This window comes from Vanellus vanellus (assembly GCF_965231255.1).
Source record: "Vanellus vanellus genome assembly, chromosome: 20".
In the NCBI taxonomy this organism is placed as follows: domain Eukaryota; kingdom Metazoa; phylum Chordata; class Aves; order Charadriiformes; family Charadriidae; genus Vanellus; species Vanellus vanellus.
The window spans coordinates 2,994,625-3,013,646 of NC_138925.1; the positions used below are offsets into that span (position 1 = coordinate 2,994,625).

The 19,022-nt window shown below is 46.6% G+C and overlaps 3 protein-coding genes across 4 annotated transcripts; 1 reads left to right on the forward strand and 2 right to left on the reverse strand.

Annotated features, from left to right (window-relative positions):
- Positions 1–129: 129 nt before the first annotated feature.
- EMC1 (ER membrane protein complex subunit 1) lies at positions 130–11,937 on the reverse strand. Its single transcript, XM_082493706.1, has 23 exons — positions 11,842–11,937; positions 11,533–11,657; positions 11,188–11,253; positions 10,928–11,021; positions 10,345–10,473; positions 10,067–10,193; positions 9,556–9,705; positions 9,032–9,199; positions 8,381–8,452; positions 7,833–7,892; positions 7,467–7,589; positions 7,149–7,245; positions 6,314–6,430; positions 5,168–5,367; positions 4,804–4,953; positions 4,085–4,246; positions 3,721–3,840; positions 3,320–3,457; positions 2,705–2,878; positions 2,334–2,544; positions 2,034–2,118; positions 1,415–1,544; positions 130–1,192 (listed from the first exon to the last, which is right to left on the reverse strand). Exons 1-23 carry the CDS (start codon positions 11,919–11,921, stop codon positions 1,013–1,015), a joined length of 2,958 nt encoding a protein of 985 aa, XP_082349832.1. The 5' UTR covers positions 11,922–11,937; the 3' UTR covers positions 130–1,012.
- A 166-nt stretch (positions 11,938–12,103) lies between these two features.
- MRTO4 (MRT4 homolog, ribosome maturation factor) lies at positions 12,104–14,638 on the forward strand. The gene is made up of 8 exons (XM_082493649.1): positions 12,104–12,135; positions 12,214–12,272; positions 12,348–12,451; positions 12,542–12,623; positions 12,790–12,857; positions 13,377–13,528; positions 13,934–14,010; positions 14,316–14,638. Exons 1-8 carry the CDS (start codon positions 12,108–12,110, stop codon positions 14,463–14,465), a joined length of 720 nt encoding a protein of 239 aa, XP_082349775.1. The 5' UTR covers positions 12,104–12,107; the 3' UTR covers positions 14,466–14,638.
- Positions 12,865–18,996, reverse strand: AKR7A2 (aldo-keto reductase family 7 member A2). Of its 2 annotated transcripts, XM_082493648.1 has the most exons (8): positions 18,792–18,996; positions 17,912–18,099; positions 17,275–17,379; positions 16,653–16,749; positions 16,453–16,552; positions 15,987–16,116; positions 15,232–15,401; positions 12,865–13,276 (listed from the first exon to the last, which is right to left on the reverse strand). In XM_082493648.1, the coding sequence occupies exons 1-7, from the start codon at positions 18,988–18,990 to the stop codon at positions 15,240–15,242; spliced, it is 981 nt and encodes a 326-aa protein (XP_082349774.1). In that variant the 5' UTR covers positions 18,991–18,996; the 3' UTR covers positions 12,865–13,276; positions 15,232–15,239. The 2 variants fall into 2 exon arrangements, with proteins under 2 accessions (XP_082349774.1, XP_082349773.1); XM_082493647.1 differs by lacking the exon at positions 12,865–13,276 and having other exon boundaries at positions 14,766–15,401.
- Between the last annotated feature and the right edge of the window lie 26 nt (positions 18,997–19,022).

Here is a 19,022-nt window from a genome sequence, read left to right on the forward strand (position 1 = left end):
AGTCAGCAACTTTGCTGGCAGCGCATGCGCAGTCGACACGCCTGTGGGAAGGGTGGAGGGGCATGTGCAGTGGAGGCGCGCTGGGAGCAGCTTGAAATAGCATAGAAAGAGGCAAAAAAGAGTTACTGCTCCTCAGCACCGGACTTTTATTGAGGCGATCTGCGCGCGGGGAGGTGGCTGATGGGACACGGCCTCTCCCGGGGGCACAACGCACTGCGAAACTCGACCACGACAATTTAAATGGAGGTCCAAAGAGTTCAGGGCCATTATCCGATGGGGGGAAGGCCATGAGGGTCTTCGTGCCTGAACCCCAGTGCTGTACGCTGAAGACGGGAAGAATTTAAAAAAAAAAAAAAGGGAAAAAACCCCTAACGTTGTCACCACAATAAATAAAGAATACAGAGAGGCTTTACATTCAAATTCCGCTCACAGCCCTGCAGCGTAACGGCATCGCCCAATGAGGCCGATTCCCACTGATGTCCACTCGGTTTCTAACCTTCTTCCTAAGGACATGCCCCAGCGTCTCCTCCTCTTCTCAGGCCTCGCGTGCAGCAGCTCACGCGCTACCCCGTCTAGCGTTCCCAGCAGCCAACAGCCTCTCCATCCCCCTCTCACCAAGGCATTAGTCGCAGCTGGTGCTGAGGAAGAGGCGAGGACCAAGAGGACACGTCCTTAGTATTATCTTCACTAACATGGGGGAGATGATGTGATGGCAGATTTTAGGGCTTTAACAGAGGTTTGGGAGAGGTTTGGTTTTGTTTTTTAGTTACAACAGACCAACGTCTCTCATCCATCTCTGTTTCATTTCTTCTCACTGGGAGACATGTAGGCAGCATATTGTTTTGTTTCACTAGCAGCTTTTCCTCCCAAATATCTTCCAGCAAAAATGTAGTATCGATGTTTTCATCCATCAGTCACACAAGCTGGAATTTCAAACGGAACCCAGCGGCAAGGCAGGGTGGCAGAACCTCAGATACCTTCTCCAGCGTCAGCCTTCCCTTCGCCCGCAGCCTTACCGCCAGGCACGGTTCAGCAGCTTCACCTGGGCAAGTCTCTTTGTGATCATGGTAGCAAAAACCAGCCCGAAGAGGACGCTGCTTATCAGCACGTAGTCATAGTCATCTTTCAGGACATCAAACTGCTTCGATGGGTACACTCGGGTCTGGTAGATGTCCAGGCCATAGGCAACAACCTAAAGAGACGAGATCACAAGTTGGTAATTCAGCTTCCAGCAGAAAACCAGATCCATCAACAACGACTGACTGAGGTCTATAGTTCTGATTAAAAGAAATGTTTAAGCAGGGAGCAGCCAGATCTTCAGAAGTTACAGACCTCCCTGCCACAGGCTACAGTATCATGCTGCTCTGCCCACAAATTCCACTGCCCTGCGTTGAATCCTCTGCCCTGTACTCACCAAACAAGTAGACTCCAGGCCGGAGGGGGCTGTATAAATCCCTCTCATTCGGGATATGGTTTGATTGTAGTTGATAAACCTCTCGGCGTGAATCTGCACATCAGGGGAGTATGGAATCAGGTTCTCTTCTCTGAAAGGCATTTAAAGAGAAATCAAAACCCAATCAAACAGCACACGGAGGACATCACCTGCGTTTCCTAGTTTGATCAACATAAGCTGACCTGAACCAGCAAATTTAGCAGCTTTTCCCAGTACATTTTTGCTTCAGGATGAAAATCAACCTTGCTAGCTGGGTCTGACTACACCACAGCAGCCTCCTTATAGGCTTTTGAAGTTTGAAAAATAATTGTAATTCTAAAAACTTCAGAAAGTTACTCAGACTGCTACTTCTTAGAGTGCAGACAACAGACTTGTTTTACTAACGGTAAGACCTGCTTCATTACAGACAAATTTATTCCCATTGTCACAGACGGGAACAAAGCAACCTTGTTTAATTTCATGCAAGAATTGCCCTCAATCTGCCCAGGACAAGTTGCTCTACTTCACACTACCGTATTATACACAAAATCCATCCCTCCTCCAAGCCGCCCAGGCACAGCAGTTAAAGTGCTTTCCTTACCTGCTTTGTTCCGTAGGGATCTCTGGGCGGCGAGGATCCAGCAGAGCCTTTGGCAGGGAGAGGATGGCTCCGGAGGGAAGCCCAACTGTACATCAGAAGAAATGCATCTTAAAAATTATGATTTCTGATGGCATTTTTTAAACACCTAACATAAATGCTCTCTTGGTGCTTATCCTTGAACTTGTTGGAAGTCCAGGGCAGCCCATGGGCAGAATTTCTGGTAGCAAACTGCATTTTGCTCGGTTTTCAGTGTGAAACCTGGTCATATAAACACATTCAGGACAGACCAGGTGTACTTACTGAGCAAGTGACGGCTGGTGATGCCACGCTCAGTGATGGTGGCCTCCATGGCACTGATGGCAGATGGGAAGATGTAAGATTGCTGGAGGACCTGAGGTAAAATCGGGCGGTCAAGGGAGCTGAAGGCTGTGGCATTGTATTGCTCCGTCCCCTCATAGAGCTCCAGCACAGTGAACTCATTCCGACGTGCCTTCGTGTTCCAGTACTGGTACTGAAACGAGAAAAGATTTTCAGGAATACGAGGCAAGCAGAGTCAATAATACAGAGGTAGCAGAAAATCACAGAGAATGGTCAAAAAGTCTTCTCCAGAGAGGTTCAAGAACTGCCCCTATGTCCCAAATGTAAAGAACAAGGTAAGTATAAGTTCTTACCACCACCCAGTTCTCAGAATGGACAATGTGGACAGGTCCCTTCGCTTTCTTCTGTACTGACGAGTGGATGATCCTGCCTGTGACCCCATCAATCAGATATATTCCAATGAAAGTGCGCTCATGATGCGTATCTGTGCTCTCTGTCACCACAGCAAGCAGATTTGGATTCAAGGACTGGAGAAAGATAAAAAAACAACCAAGAACCCCACTTTAGTGCCACAGGCACTTCATTCATCTGCATTTCATCTGGGACTAGGCATATAATAAACAGAGTATCTTATTAGAATCATATAGTGGTTTAGGTTGGAAGGGACCTCGAAGATCATCACGTTCCAATGCCCCTGCCAAATTATTAGCACAAATCACCTGAAGAAATCAAGCAGCTATTTCCCCATCATGAGATGTTTGGCCAATTTAATTGCTGCATGAATACATTTTATATGAGAAATCTCCACCAAAACTAGCATCTTCTGCAGGGTGTTATGGACACTGATGCATATATATAGGAAAAAATGGTACCACAGGGCAGCTGATTTTAACATACTGCCTAGAAATGGTGCTGAGATCTGTGAGATAATGCATTAACAAAAAGGCAACAAAAAGTTCCAAGGGCACCTTATAGAGAACACTGCGGTCTCCCATCACACGGCCCTGGGAGTGCACGTGCTCATTGGACCTCTTCCCTTTCACAGTCACTATCCTCTGAACTTCGGTGGGTATGATCACCTCCCAACTCTCCTCTGTAGTCAGGTCCTGCAAGAAAAAAAGCATGACGTAGGAGGTTTTATCTTGTCCTCAAAAAACATCATCTCCACCAGTAAGACACAGGGAGCTTTCTCTGCTTTTAAATTTTAACTTGCTTGGGCACATTTTGAGGCCTAGCTGAAGTCATCAGCTGAACTGATTCTATTTCAAGCAAAACTCCATAAACCAAATGAAAAGATCTACCATTCTACCATTATCCAAAGGACATTTAGGAAAGTGATGCCACTTAGATTGTAGTGTGTCTTCCATACCCTTTTCAGCCTGAATCCAGAGAGTTTTCCCTGATCGGCATCAACGAGATAAAAAAAGATAGAATGGGCTATTTCTTCTAACTGACGAAGAACATTTTTAGTTGCTGGGAAAGCTGTAACCTGGAAAAGAGGAATTGAAACACAGGTTAAAAACCAACTGACACAAACACAAAAAAAAAAAACCAAACAAGACTGAAAAATTATTTCAAACATGTTTATCAGGATGAGGTCTGTCTTACCAGAATAACCTCATAGTTTTATGGGAAATGTGACTCAACAGCATTTTTTTTTTATCTTGCTTCAAAAGAGAGGGGAATAATTAACCAGAACATGAAGAAAACTGCCTCCAGGCAAAGCAATTTACCTTGTACTCATCATCGATCAAGAGTAGTACTTTGGCATAGTCTTGATCCATAATAGGCAGAAGCAAAGTCTGAAGAATTGGACGCTTCAAAACAGGGGGAGCTACTTGACTTCTCTTGCCAAAGATGGGGTTAAAGACATACAGAAAGCTCATTTTGGTTTCCTAAAAAACAAACAAGATGCAAACCTTATTTCTAAGGCAGACAAAAGAGCTGGTTTTCTGTTACTTGCCAGTATTGACTATTCATACTCTGGATTCAGCTATTCCATCCTCAAAATATTCTGTTTAGACACACATGTGCTCTATCCCACATTTCTCTATCAAAAACACGCTGTGACATAACACAGTGTTCACAGCTTTAACTAAATCCTATCTGCCACCTGCTGAAGCTGTCTCAGCACATAATAATGTCTCCTCCTACCTCACGTATGGAGTACAAAACATCCTGCAGCTAGCTAATACAGACCATATAAGACTTATCTCACATGACTAAAGAAACTGGATGAAGTTATTTCTTTTGTTTCAATAAAAGGCTTCAAAATGAGCATCCTTAAATTTTTTAGGATTGTGTGTCTGCTCCCCTTCAGCTCTCACTCTCCTCCTGTCCCCACATCAGTGATAACAAGATGATATCCAAAAAGATACTCTTTTCCACCCTTTCAAAGGGCAGATTTCCATGATAAGCACGTTAAATGGAGGGACAGGGGAAAGGGACTCACCTTGTCCTTAACAAGCAAGGTACATTGCGGAGGGTGCGGGAAATGGGCTGTTGTTCTTTGGACCATCAGCTTAAAGGAGGAGCCTGGTCTCACATTCCTGAGATACTGCTTCCACAGGATGGTGCCAGAACTGCTTTCAATACCAAAAAGCTGAGCAGGGAAACATAGTAAAGCCAAAGTTAGAACAACACATCTCTCGCATTCAAGCACGGCATCTTTCTTTGTGATATGACAAAGACGGAAGACTCTTACTCCCTCTTCAAAGCTACCACAAAACATTCTGCCCAAAGCCTGGCTAAAAATAGTGAGAATTCAGACCTGAGACTCTTCGCTACAGTCTAGATTCCTACGCTGACTTCCTCACCTTTCCTGAAGCGGTGACCATCACCATCATTTTCTGAAGGTTGAATTCATCTCTGGCCAAATTGTCAATGTTAATCTCATTTTTAATCTGACTCCGGGGTTTCCTGGCATCATAGAACATCTTCCAAAGATGAGCGGTCCAGGCTTGCAGCAGGATAAGCTGGGAGGACAGCCGCTTCAGAAACATCCCTAGCAAACCATCTGTAAATAGACCAACAGCGATAACAAGAGGCTTATGTTATGTTAGGAAAACGTTATGTTCCACTCTGTAAGTGAAATTATGGCCTCAGCCAGTAGACAAAATGCTGCCATGCATGAACCTGTGATAATTCTTTGCCTCTGCCTCTCACTCCAGAAGAGCAGAGTTATAGTTAATGCTTCCATGATAGACTCTGGCATTTACCAAGCTTTTCCCACTTAGCACTTACATAGCTCATTCCAAAAGACACCCTCATCAACTGAAAGCAAACCTTCTTGCAAAGTACATAATCTCTTCCTTTGTATTCCTTCTTTCTGACTGGTACACTCACAGAAAGTGCTCACCTAAAGCTTACCCGCCTATAAGGTCCATTATCTCCCTTTGCACTCATTACTCAGAGCAAGAGAAGCCCTTGAAGTAAAAAAATACTTAACTCTGCCCAATCAGGGTTTATATTTAGCTTCTCGAAGCAAGCAAAACACCAGACTTCAACTATATTTCACCACTGAGGAAAGCAAGCAGAGAGATCAAGTTCCACTAGGAAGCGTTAGTCAGAAGCACTAGAAAACACTGCATGCAGTCTGAGGTTACCTTGAATGGCTGCATCCAGGACAGCAAGAAAAACAAAACAAAGCAAAAACAAAAGCTATTGCAAATGAGTCTTCCAGAAAGCATCAAAAGGAAACGTTTAGGAGAGATGGCAAAAATCCCTCTTATTGTTGCTGACTGTTTTTTTTTAATATAAAAATGTAATACGCTTGTCATCTGCATTTGGCATTGGACTTCCAAAGTTTAGACAGAAATGGGTTTGTTTCTGCTCACTTTAATTGCCATCAGTAGAAATTTGAATCCTAACTCTCAGTTCAGAGGAAAAAGAAAGCAGTAAATACATTTATTCAGGAAGAAAAACAAACCCACAAAGGTAATTCTGTTAAATCTATGGTTTACCTGCTTTCTTTCCAAATTCTCCCTCCAACTCAGCCTGTGCACCTGTCAGAGGTAGATCCACCATCTCCAAGCTTACCACTTCTGCTAGTGACTCCTCTCTACTCCAGACAACTTTTCCTGGAAAGAAAAATGAGTAGAATATTGGAAAATCAACTTAATATCTTGGAATAGGCTTTTGGAGGAAAAATCATCACTGAGTACAGAAGCATCTTCCGGTGGGCCCTTCAAATACAAATCACTGCTCATAGTGAAATGCAAAGTAGTATATAACTATCTAATATCACGTGATTCGCTATTTCACAAAAGACAAATACTTTATTCAACTGGAGCCACTGTTGAAAAAAAAGCCCATGGGAACAGCAAAAGCAATCTGATGTTTTAAAAGAGTTACAGTCATTAAGTCTATTTTAAATAAGAGATACACAGTGTGAACACCTGGATGCCTTTTAAACCCTAGAAAATTCATGTTGCTGAGATGGACTTTCAACTCTTCCTGCAAATTAACACTTTTTCCACGAGGATTTTTTCTGAAGAAACTTTGAGAAATATCTACAACAGGACTTAGATTATCATCCTACAAAAAGAGTTTTGAAATCTGCAGAAAACCCATGAAATTCAAAGGCTCTGTCTACACAAAGAATACTGTTTTCTCAGATGAGATGTCTTGTGAGGGTGAATATTTAATGGACAGGCTCAGGACAGTTAAATTCTTTTTGCTGGTTTCCAAAGAAAGCAGTGATAAAATATAATCATTTGGGACTTGGAGTTTTCTTCTTCTCCTACAGTGACAAGGTGTGTGCTCTTAAAAATGGAGTATATTAACTGTGCCAGTTACCTGGCTGCTGGAGGAACATCAGCATGTGGTCTTCTGTTTGCACCAAGGCTCGGTAGCCCACAGAGTCATCCTTCTTCAGGAAAACTTGGATGTATAGCTGGAAAAAAGAGCAGGAAAAACAGTGAGGTTAACGATTGCATCATCACCTTGGAGAAAACTGAACTCTTGGGTGAAACAAGAGCAAAGAATGTAATGCAGCGCATCCGCAGAATGCTTTTCGCCTTGTCTGAAGGGCTCTACCAATCCTGCCAAATCAGGGTAGGGAGAGAATTGCAAGTCTGATAAACCACAAGACTGAAATAATCTCTCCCTGCTCACCTGCTGTGGCTTGGCACCGCTCTGCTCCAGGTTAAAGGTAATTGTGGTATCCAGCAGTCTTTGTCCAGTTTCAACTAGGTAGAGATTAATATTGTAGGTTTGATTGGAACAGGTTAAGGATTCCTATAACAAGAGGCACAAAATAGCTGAGTTAAACATACATGCCACACCACATTCTGCAGAAGGATTTCATATTCAGCAAGAACTCCAGCTTCAAGATACTTTTAGATTATATATATGGAGCTGCTACAAAACATCAGTCTCCAAAAAGATGGTGTAACAGCTTTTTCATTCTGTTCCTGCACGCAAAGGAATAAAATGGACTGTCAAGAACTTACTGGTTTTGGAAACAAGTGCACTTCATACCTGCTTCTGGGAATCCTCCAGAGTACTTCCAGCGGCAAGGCCATCAGAACTTCCAGATTTCTGAAATGAGGATGAGAAGAGATAACACAGATTCAGACCCCAGTATGACTATATAAACAGGTACATTTCTGAGTGCCTGACAAGTTTCAGCTTGACTCTGAAAAGAGGCAGGAAACAGTTCTGTTCTATTTTATTCTATTCCTGATAAAAATGAAACCTTTCTAAGTCTGGTATCCCTAGGAACTGAAATCCTCTATAGACCAGTAAAGCTGAGTCCTACGTTACATACCAACAATACACAAGGCTGAAACAGGCTGCACACAGGAGAGCATGCTTCACCAAGCCAGAGGTAGCCTTAGGTGGATACAATCAAGACCTCTTTGCATTACCATTGTTCTTCACACGTCTAAGCAGCTAACTAAATCTTCCTCTTCCTGAAATGACTATCCATCCCTGGCCTATGAAGGAAAACACTTGTGGAACCCACTCCCAGTGCAGATCCATACTAGAGCTGTGCTGGTTACACAGCACAGGTAAACTGCACTCACCAGTTCACTCCTGCAGGTCAGGACAGCAGCCACAGTTTTCTCCCCAGTTGTCGCAAAACTCACCAGGGCTGCCTGGAAAGAAAATAATAGCAGGAAATCATAAAACAAACAAGAAAATCTCAAAACCCCACCAAAAACTACTTGTGCAGCAAATTAAGCCATACTAGAATTAAAAACAGATGATCTTTCACAGCCAAATCTTAAATTTCACTGCTTCACCAAAAAAAAAAAAAAAAAAAAAAATTACCTCTTATAAGATTGAAAATACTTCTCTTAAAGATGGAAACAGTTGACCTGCCGCAAGCTTTTGAACCATTATGTTTAGTGTTACTGAGTTTTTTAAAGCCTGTTTGCTTTTCAGCTGGCCTAACAAAACTACCCCTCCACCACTGGCTACTTAGACACACGTGTCTCTATATCCACCTCAAAACCAGGAAACTACACCAAAGCTGACAGTTCTTGGCAGCAAAGCACACCTATACTGATGTCTGGAAATACTTCAGCAGATAGTATACATGAAATCAAATGGTTTTCAAGCATTGCAGCGAGAAGCTCAGCAGCTTGTTCAGAACACTTAATAAGGAGGTGTTTGTTTTAAAGAATTTCAAGCTGTAGTTGGCCCTCCTGCTTCAGTACATTTATCTTGGTTACCTGCTGGAAGTCCCGAAGGTGGCTGAGCAGCCCGTGTTTGTACTGCAGCAGAGAGAAGTGGCTTGGAGACAGCTGCAAGAAGAACTGAGTCCGTGAAGCACTGATTACATTGGGTTGAGTGGCCAATATCCTGGGCTGGAAGCCATCAGCAAACTCCAGGTCAAGTGACTGTGACAAGAGACAAACATATGTGTTCATGAGAACTTTTTCTTCACTGAAATTAATACCTTCCTTTTATCAGCAGTAATATAACCTTTACGAAGAGGTTCCCCATTAACAAAGCAGAAGCAAGGAGACCTAGGCTCCCATTGGAGCAAAGCTCTGAAGACATCAATCCAGAAGGAATGATTAGACAAACACAAAGTTTTCTCTCCCTTCCCTAAAGTTATGGATCATGCTCCCCCACATACCGCTCAATCATTCTGTAGTTTACTGATAGGAAAACCCCTGTGCTGCCAGGCTCAGTCAGGCACCAAACCAGCTGGACAATGAATTACATACAATGCTCTTTCAGCACTTCTCACCTGCAGCGGGATCTGCTTCATCTCCTGTTCCTTCTCCAAGGAGCAAACATAGAGCGAATGCGTGTCCATGTCCGTGCACACCAGCACTGCCTCCCCCACCACGCCGCACACACCGTTTAAGCTCTTCAGCCACGGGGCTGCTACTCTGACCTGCCAAGCGAGACCAGACAAGGAGATGACGTTGTCAACAAACAAAATTTTCAAAGAACCAACTTGCACACAACCAAGAATTTAAGTCAGAAATAGTTTTACCCATGACCCTGGGAGAAACTGTCTATCAGCCTGAGATTTCCAGGATGGTCCTAACTAACAGCCACAAGTCTAATTCAGTTTTGCTTTCAGGGCATTCAGCAGTGAAATCCATTTACTGGCCTGTAGGCAATGCCACAGTAAAAGGGAAGTTTATCTGTACTACAACAATTAATTGCTCTGCACACCACACCACAGCCCACCTAGTTGGAAGTACATTTGTTATCCAATTCAATATTTTGGATCTGTAATCGAGCACTACCTGTTTTGTAATTTCTCCATCTTCTACGCTGAAGGTTAAAATGTTCAAGTGGCTCTGGGGAACAATTCCAAGTACGTGGATCACTCCAGTCCCATGGGAATACAACAGCTGGTACTGAGTACTCTCACTGCAAGAAAAGCAACTGTGAAGCAATGACTTCTCATATTACTGTTTTCAGGTGTTTTCAAAAGCATAAGGCAAGTACAGCATCCTTTCCTCTCCAAGGCAACAGGCTCTCTGTCAGAAGTTTACGTTTCTACTTAAAAATATTTTCTTGCCTTTCTGGTAAGTGTTCCACCCATTTCTGGTGCCCGTTGGAAAGGTAGTGAAGAGAGATAGCTGCCTTCTTCAGGACTGCCACATATTTCACCACATCCTGTAGCCCCACCAAACTAGCCACCTGGAAACTAAGCACAGGTCAGAAACAATAAGTTAGAAAGTTATTTTCTTCTAGGAAAAAAAACCCACACTCTTTGGACCTTCTTCACACACAACATCAGTCTTGAAGTAAAATTTATAGCCCAGTTTATCTACCCTTGCTGATCTAACAGAGAGTATTAGGCTGGAATCCAAACACCCCAAACCAGATACAGATTGAACATGTTGTATATTTAAAGAGAAAACCCATCTATGAAAAATATTTGTATCTCTTCCTCTTACTGGTTTACTGAGAAATAGAAACAGCATTAGATTTAACTGCAAGGTTCAGGCATTCATGAAGAATTCAGCCAAATGTTATTTCAGAAACCTTACATCTAACTCATTTTTCCTTTTAAAGCAAGTCCAAACAACGTGAACAACCCCATCCTTCCTAGACCAGGATTAAAAAGGAAAAGAGACACTGCAAACATGGAAGCCTACCTGCCAGTGTCCAGTGACGTCTCCCAGTTCAACCCTCCAATGTTGGTCTCCCAGGAACGCAGAATACGTCCAGCATTGGACACAGTGATAGCATCTGCCCAGGAAATGAAGAAAAGAAGATGAACATCGAACTTGTAGCCCACCACAAATAACAAGGCAATGAGTTCTGGCAAGTTCAACTTATGGTCTAACATGTGGTTGAGATCCCACATAGAAGGACAGCAGCTAGCCCCAGCACACCATCTGCATGTTCTCCTTACCCTGCCCATGGATCAGCATCGCATCTATCGCTCCTTCAGGGGTTCCCTTGTCTACATGGCGCCACACTGAAGGAAACAGAGTTAAGTGAGAACAAGATTTGTACCCCAAAGGCATTTGTTTGTTGTTGTTTTTAAACCTAGGCTCTTTATGGCAATAAGCTTATGCAGAGAACACTCTGCCTGCCCTAAGCAACACCTTTAGAACTGCCGGCTGAATCCTCCCCATCTGACGACGCAGTACCAGCAGCATTAATTTATCAGTATAAAAACACAGTGTAACTTGATTGACACATTAGCCCTAGCACTACACGCATATTCCCCACAATCAAACTCTGCTTCACTCACGGATTTCACCACTCCTGGAGTTCAGGGCGGCCACCACGTTCTTCTCGGTGGCCACAATGAGCTTCTTCGAACCCTGCGAAGCCTCCAAGGAGGCGAACTTGAGCTTCCCCACGTACTGCTGCCTCCTGGGAGAGGAAAAACGGGCCGTGGTTAGACGGGACAAGGCGCCTCGCTGAGGGAGCGGGAGGGGGAAGGCCCGACGGGCGGCTGCCGGAGGAGGCAGCAGGGCGGGCACAGGGCCTGCTTGCAGGATGAGGATACCGACGCTGTGGAGACAACCCACCCCCCCAGCTTTCCCGCAGCACTCACCAGTCGAATTTGCCCACTTGGTCCTCATAGACAGCGGCCGCCACGGGCAGCAGCAGCACCACCCACAACCCCGCCGCCATGGTCAGCGACCGGCGGCGATCCTGGCGCCGAGGGGGCCTTAACGCCGCGGGGCCGCCCGCGCCGCCGCCTGCGCTGAAAACCCGCCTGAGCAGCGTCCCGTGGAGACAGGCACCGCGCGGGACAGCCCCATTGGCGTTCCCAGCAGCCTGCGCGGCGCCGAGGGGGCCTCGGAGCACGGCGGCGCCATGCCGAAGTCCAAGCGGGACCGCAAAGGTGAGTGCCCCAAACCCCGTCCCCCCTCCGCTCCCCCGTCTCCGCCCTAACGCCGCCTCTCCGCTCCGCTCCCCGCAGTTTCCCTGACGCGTACTCCCAGGAAGGGGTTGGAGGCCAAGCAGGCGCTGATCGCTGAGGTGAGTGCGGCGCGGCCCGGCCCGGCCCCGCGCGGTGCCCCCATCCCCGGTCCCCGCTAACCGCTGCCCTTCCAGCTGCGACGATGCGTGGACACTTACAAGTATATCTTCGTCTTCTCCGTCGCCAACATGAGGAACAACAAGCTGAAGGACGTGCGGAACGCCTGGAAACACAGCAGGTGAGGTGGGGTGGTGGCAGCGGGGGATGCGGCCCGAGGGGTGAGCGCCCCCGGAGCTGACGGCCGCCATCTCCATCTCCGCCTCCTCAGGATCTTCTTCGGGAAGAACAAAGTCATGATGGTGGCGCTGGGCCGGGAGCCGAGCAGCGAGTACAAGGAGAATCTGCACAAGGTAGGGGCTGCACATCACGAAGCTCAATATAAACCAGAATAAAACTGCAAGGGACAACAGAGCTTCCTCGGGTCGTCGTGCCATGGGTTTTTTAATTGAATGCATCCCTATCGTGACACAAAAGCTCACAATCCCAGAAGTCCCATGGACGCCTTCTTTCTTTCAGGTCAGCAAACACCTGCGAGGTGAAGTTGGTCTCCTCTTCACTAACCGCACCAGAGAAGAGGTGGATGAGTAAGTACGCATCTGTCACTGCCGTGGCTGGTCTCTTCTCCCAAGTAACAAGTGATAGGACAAGAGGAGATGGCTTCAAGTTACACCAGGGGAGGTTTAGGATGGATATTAGGAAAAATTTCTTTGCTGAAAGGGCTGTCAAGCATTGGAACAGGCTGTCCAGGGAAGTGGTGGAGTCGCCATCCCTGGAGGTATTTAAAATATGGGTGACTGTGGTGCTGAGGGACATGGTTTAATGGTGGCCTTGGCAGTGCTGGGTTAATGGTTGGACTCGATGACCTTAAAGGTCTCTTCCAACCATAACAATTCTATGAAATGTTGAGCAGCCTTTTTTCCACTCAACTACTCCACTTACTGACATTTCTCTTAAAGCAGTGATGATCTCATGAGGTTCTTCCACTTGTCTTTCTCTGCCATCCCTGCAACAGGAGGGAAGAAGTTACAGCAGGCTGTGCCATAATCCCTGTCTTATCCAAGGGATGGCCTCTCTGCAGCTAAAGCTTTCATTTCCCGTCGCAGGTGGTTCTCCAAATTCAAAGAAGTGGACTTTGCCCGCGCAGGGAACAAGGCAACGTATGCGGTGAGCCTGGACACAGGGCCCTTGGAGCAGTTCCCCCACTCCATGGAGCCTCAGTTACGGCAGCTGGGATTGCCAACAGCATTAAAGAAAGGTACGTGAAGCAGCCGAGAAGGTAAGCTTTGGTTTTTGTCTGTGCAGATAAGATCTTTCAAGGAGAATGTTAAATAATTAAATGGAATTTAGTTTAGGAGTAAATCTGATGGACAACTCATCATATTCTTCTTGCACTATTCTCCCCAAACTGATGTCAAAGGACGAGTGAAAAAACCCAGCCTTCTAGAAGATACCGTCCTTTTTCAGACCTTTCAACTACGCCAAGCCTAGCGCGTTGGCATCCTGTTCGGAAACCAGAGCTTCTCAGGGTGTACAGATACTTGCATGGAAAGGCATAAGCTACAAAGGGCGGTGTTTGAGAGTCGTAGCTCTGCACCCTGCATTTTGGTGGCCTTTTGCAGTATTTATGAGTCTGGTTCAAGAGCTTTTTTTTTTCCTGCAGGAGTAGTCACGCTACTTTCAGATTATGAAGTCTGCAAAGAAGGGGACGTTCTCACCCCCGAACAAGCCCGTGTCCTGGTGAGTAACTTTGTAACACATGAGCCACAATTTCTCCTGATACAAAATAATTAACTGTTCAGCTTAATTCCGCCAGAGGGTGTGAGTTCTCGGATGAAGGCAAGCAGCACTTCTGGGTGGTGGTTAGTGGGGTGCAGCAAACATCCTTACGCGTTCCTAATGCAAGTGCTAAAACTCTGCAGCAATTACTTTGGCTCCTGCTTTGCTGCAGTTCCCACCTGGAAGCGATATTTACTGTAAGTGGTTTTGCTAGGCTGGCCATGGAGACAGTAAAGCAGGAATGACAGATGTGTGTCCTTTCCTAGAAACTCTTCGGCTATGAGATGGCGGAGTTTAAAGTCACCATCAAATTTCTGTGGAATTCTGAGACAGGAGATTTCCAGAAGCTTGTGGGAGACACGGCGGAGGAGGAGGAAGAGGAGGATGACAATGCTGATGACAGCAATGAGGACTAGCAGCAGTCCTTGTGCTTGGACACTAGACAGTTCTACTCTATTTTAGAGACAAAAGAGGATGTTTCCCTTCCCTGTTTGCACCCAGAGGACAAGGGCGATCAGCTCAAACGTGCTTTTCATAGAAGATGACCTAATTATGATTTTTTTAATATAAATCTACATATAAAACTTCAGATGTTTGTTGCTGCTGCCTGTTACTGTTTCTGGGATGTGGTGAAATGCCACCTCAAATATGAAAGCTAGGCAGAAAGCCTGTAAGCGTAATGCAGCTTAGACATGGCACCCCTGACACTAGGGAAGATGCTGAGGGTTTGTTCTGTTCTTCTGATAAAAGTTTCAGAAGAAGCTATTACACTCAAAGTCACGGAGCGCTGATAAGGAGATGCCAGCCAGGCTACAACTACAGTTAAGAGAGGGTCTGCGTTAGAAAAAGGTTTTATTCTTGTACGTAATTATTTAAGATATATTAAAGCAGAACTGGGGCCTTCATCCAGTTATGTGTCCGTTTTACCCGATCAATTGCATCTTTAAATCATAGTATGTGCTGCGTAGAGCTGTAGGTCCATGAGGGGAGAAAGAACAAGGCATGGGCCAACACAAGTGCTGACAATGGTAGTGGATCCTACAAAGCTTCATTAATACAGGGAAAAATCTCAACCCATTTACGCATCTATCAAAGGGGCAGGGTGGGCAAGTACCTCTCCCGAGTTTTGAGAGACTTGTGCTGCATTATCCACTCTCGCGACACCCGCTTTCTTGTCCCTACCCTAGTCTCTAGCGGAAGTAGTTGGGGCAGTCATGTGCAGTCAGGTTCCAGGCATTATCAAACGCCTCTACGACAGGCGGGAGCAGGGGACCTTCTTCGCTGTAGTCAAGGTTCTGCTCTAGCTGCTCCAAGTTGGACATCCCAATGATTACTGCGTCTCCAAGAGAACCCTGGAAAGCAATAAGAGGAGTTGCTGATCCCAAAAGAAACCTATCCCAGGCCACTGCAGGCCAAACTTTAAACGTTTCTTTTCAGAAAAGAACAACTTAACTTCTGTAACTTCTGGGTGTTTAGGCAACTGACACCATGAAGTTCTGTTCACAAGGCCAGAATATCTCAAAGTCATGCCAACTCCTCAAAAGCTGCCAAATCCTACTTCACAAGGGGCTACGGGAACATTTGGAGGAGATTGGGAATGTAACGATTAATTTCCTAGTCTGATGAAAAGCAAAGTCATCTCGCAGAGAAGCTGTCTGGGTGGAAGCCAAGACCCCAGTAACTGGCACTTAAAATCTCCCATTTCTTCCAGTCCTGCGAACACAGGATACTGTGGGGAAATGCAGAGCTGACTTGCTCCGACAGCCTGGCAGGCAGGGTCTGTACAGTAATACGCACTTTGGAAGGCCACAAGCCCACAGGATATGCAGATTAAGAGATAACTGTACGCAGACGTTTCCCCGTGTGTGTGCCGCAACAGCTGCCCAGTTCTAGTGGTGCTGCGCGGGCTGCTGGCTACAGCCTCGTCAAGCTCTTACCTGCAGTTTGGAGTGATTGTACAACCAGCGCAAAGCAGCGGAGGTCAGGGTCGGTGCATTGGAACCATAAGAGTCTTTCAGAGCTCTTTCTACTAGGGCAATTCCTTCAAAATTGTGCTTTTTCCAGTACCTGCAAGAAAATACACCACTCTTACTGCCCTTGGGACCTCTAGTGAATTGTACATCTATATTAAAAGCAAGTACAAAAGGCTTTTAGGAAACCTCATACAACTCTTCGTAGCCTCTGAGGACTTCTGCAATCCTTCGCTGCAAGCCGGGAGGAAGCTGAGCCTAAAAACCACTCTGCAAAGCTCAGTCACGAGCCATGGCCCCAACCGCATGTGCAGGTGTAATCACTGCACAAGCTTTAGTCAATTCTGCTTCCTCTCAGCTGATTATTAGTGTGGGTTTTTTATGTAGCCACTCCTGCCACATCTCCCTGCTCTTCTATCAGCTCAAAACATACCTGTCCCTATAGGCTTGAGCCCAGTCATTCCCGAAAAACCTTCCAGTGGGCTGGCGTGTGTCTTTGTCCTCATACTTGTACTTGCCAGTCAGCAGCCCTCCTGCAAAGGGTCAGCAGCATGTTTAGGGATGGGCTGGCTCTTCTACACCCCCCTTTTCACATGGTTTTGTTTCAAAGTCTCACCCTTCCCCTCCATGTACCTGCCAGTGGATTGTAGGCGTAGAACCGCAGTCCATAGTATCTCAGGCAAGGGAACAGCTCAGCTTCCACCTGGCGAGTGGTCGCGTTGTACATACCCTGCACGAAGACGAGGGAGACAAAGAATTTCAAATGCTAGCTCATGACAGTGGTCATAAGCACCTGCAACAGCCTTTTCCCCACCCTTCCGTGACAATACTCTTATCCAGAAGAGTGCCTTCAGGTCACACAAGGTTATTATCTGCTTAGGAACAGACTTTCTAAAGAATTGCAAGTAATGCAAAAATTTTTAAGTTCCACATGAAGGAAGTCACTGACTCAAGCAAAAAATGCGTACTCAGCTTTTTCTGAGGTGATCTCACTCAGCTTTCTAATCACACGCATCCTGAAAGGACTTCCCAGAAAACTGCAGCAGCTTCCTTTTCTGTGTTTTTTGTATCTGGCACGCTGGGGGTGGTCCAAGATCTGGGGCTCCCAGACCCTTCCCCGTGGTGACTGACCATTGCTGTAAGGACACAGAACCGCCCATGTGCTGTTCGGATCTGAACCCTTGTATTTTTTTGATTTGATTCATCTCAGCCTCCACAAAAGATTTGCTGAACCACAGCAAGCCCCATCCCTCACCTGGTACACCGTTGGCATCACCCAGTTGTTGTATTTGCAGATGGTGCAGATTTCTGCAACCTCCCAAGCTGCGTAGTTTGATAGAACAAGTTCTTTAAACTTTCCCTGCAGGGGAATAAAAGGGTATTCAGTTCCAGTTCTTAAAAGCGCATTTGTATCTAGATGGAGCAAGATGCATACGGTGAAAAGGACAGATAGCAAATTTTATTCCAGAGTTCTTTCCTCATCCCTGTTCACCTCTTCTAGATGACTGAATTGTAAGACCCAACAAAAATATTTCCTGCTTTCTGTTCATTTTGAATTCACACCTTCTAATTTAAATGGCACTATTAGGTTAATGCAATTCACGAATTCTTCACCCATTACCAGCACTAATCTTAAACTAGTCAGTTAACACGGCTGAAAAGCAAAGTTCAGATGTTCTAACGTTTCCAAGAGCTTTTGAGAACAAAGTACACCACGTGAACACGCAATGAAGCGTCAGTTGTTTGGCTTTTCCCTGGTCATTTGTGTTCCCCCTTCCTAGTGTTGCACAAACCCAGTGCTGCAGAAGGGCACAAAAAGCAGCCCTGGTTTAAAGAAGGTGGTGGGAGGGAGGGACTCAAGAGATAATCCAGGCTTGGACTTCCCACTTTACTTCTTTGTGCAGCTCATTGCAGGCACGCAGGGTCTCCTCCACCGGGGTCCCATGGTCAGGAGCATGGAGATAGAAGAGCTCCACACTCGTCCTTTTCAGCCTCTCCAGGGACGTGTCCAGCTGCGATCGCACACTCTCGGGCTTCAGTGTTTTCCCATCCCAGGGGTTAGCCTTGGTGGCAACTTCCACTGGCAGAGAGAAAAAAGAAATGAGCAGGGAGATTTCCACCTTCAGGAAGGGAACGGGGATAAGGGCATAATGCAAGCATTGCTCAAGGTGTTTCAGGGAAGGCCCTTCTCCTCGGGAACCATGTCAGCCTAGCAGGGGAGGCCCTTCTCCTTATGGACTGCAGGTCTGCCCTAGAGAGAGAGGCCCTTCTTCTCAAGGCCTGGGGGTCAGCACTATCCAGGGGAGTCCCTTCTCCTCAATGATGGTATCAGCTTGGCAGGGAAAACCCTTCTTCTCAGGGAACAGGCCCCGGGGAAAGCCCTTCTCCTCAAGGATGGTGTCAGCCTGACAGAGGAGACTCTTCTCCTTAGGGAATAGGCCTGGGTGAATGCCCTTCTTCTCAGGGATAGCATTAGCCTGGGAGGGAAGACCTTTCTCCTCAGGGAATGGGGCCAGGGAAGTCCCTTCTCCTCAGCAATGGTGTCAGCCTGGCAGAGGAGACTCCTCCTCAGGGAACGAGCCTGGGGGAATACCCTTCTCCTCAGGGATGGCATTATCCTGGCAGGGAAGAACCTTCTCCTCAGAAAATGGGCCCAGGTAAGTCCCTTGTCCTCAGGGATGGCGCCAGCTTGGCAGGAAGACCCTTTTCCTCAGGGACGATCCCTCTCCTCAGACACCGCCCGCCCCCGCCAGCGACCGGCCCCGGCCGTACCGGGCTCCGCGCCGCCGGCCAGCAGCGTGCCCAGGATGCGCTCGGACTCTCCGCCCGCGTACATGTAAGCCGTATCCAGCAGGCGGTATCCGCGCCGCAAGAAGGCGCGGAGCAGCCCGGCGCTCGCTTCGGGTCCGGCGCGCCGCCCCACCTCCATGGCGCCCAGCACCACACCGGGCCGCGCACCCCCCGCCGCCATCGCCGCCGCCGCCACTGCGCATGCGCGCCCGG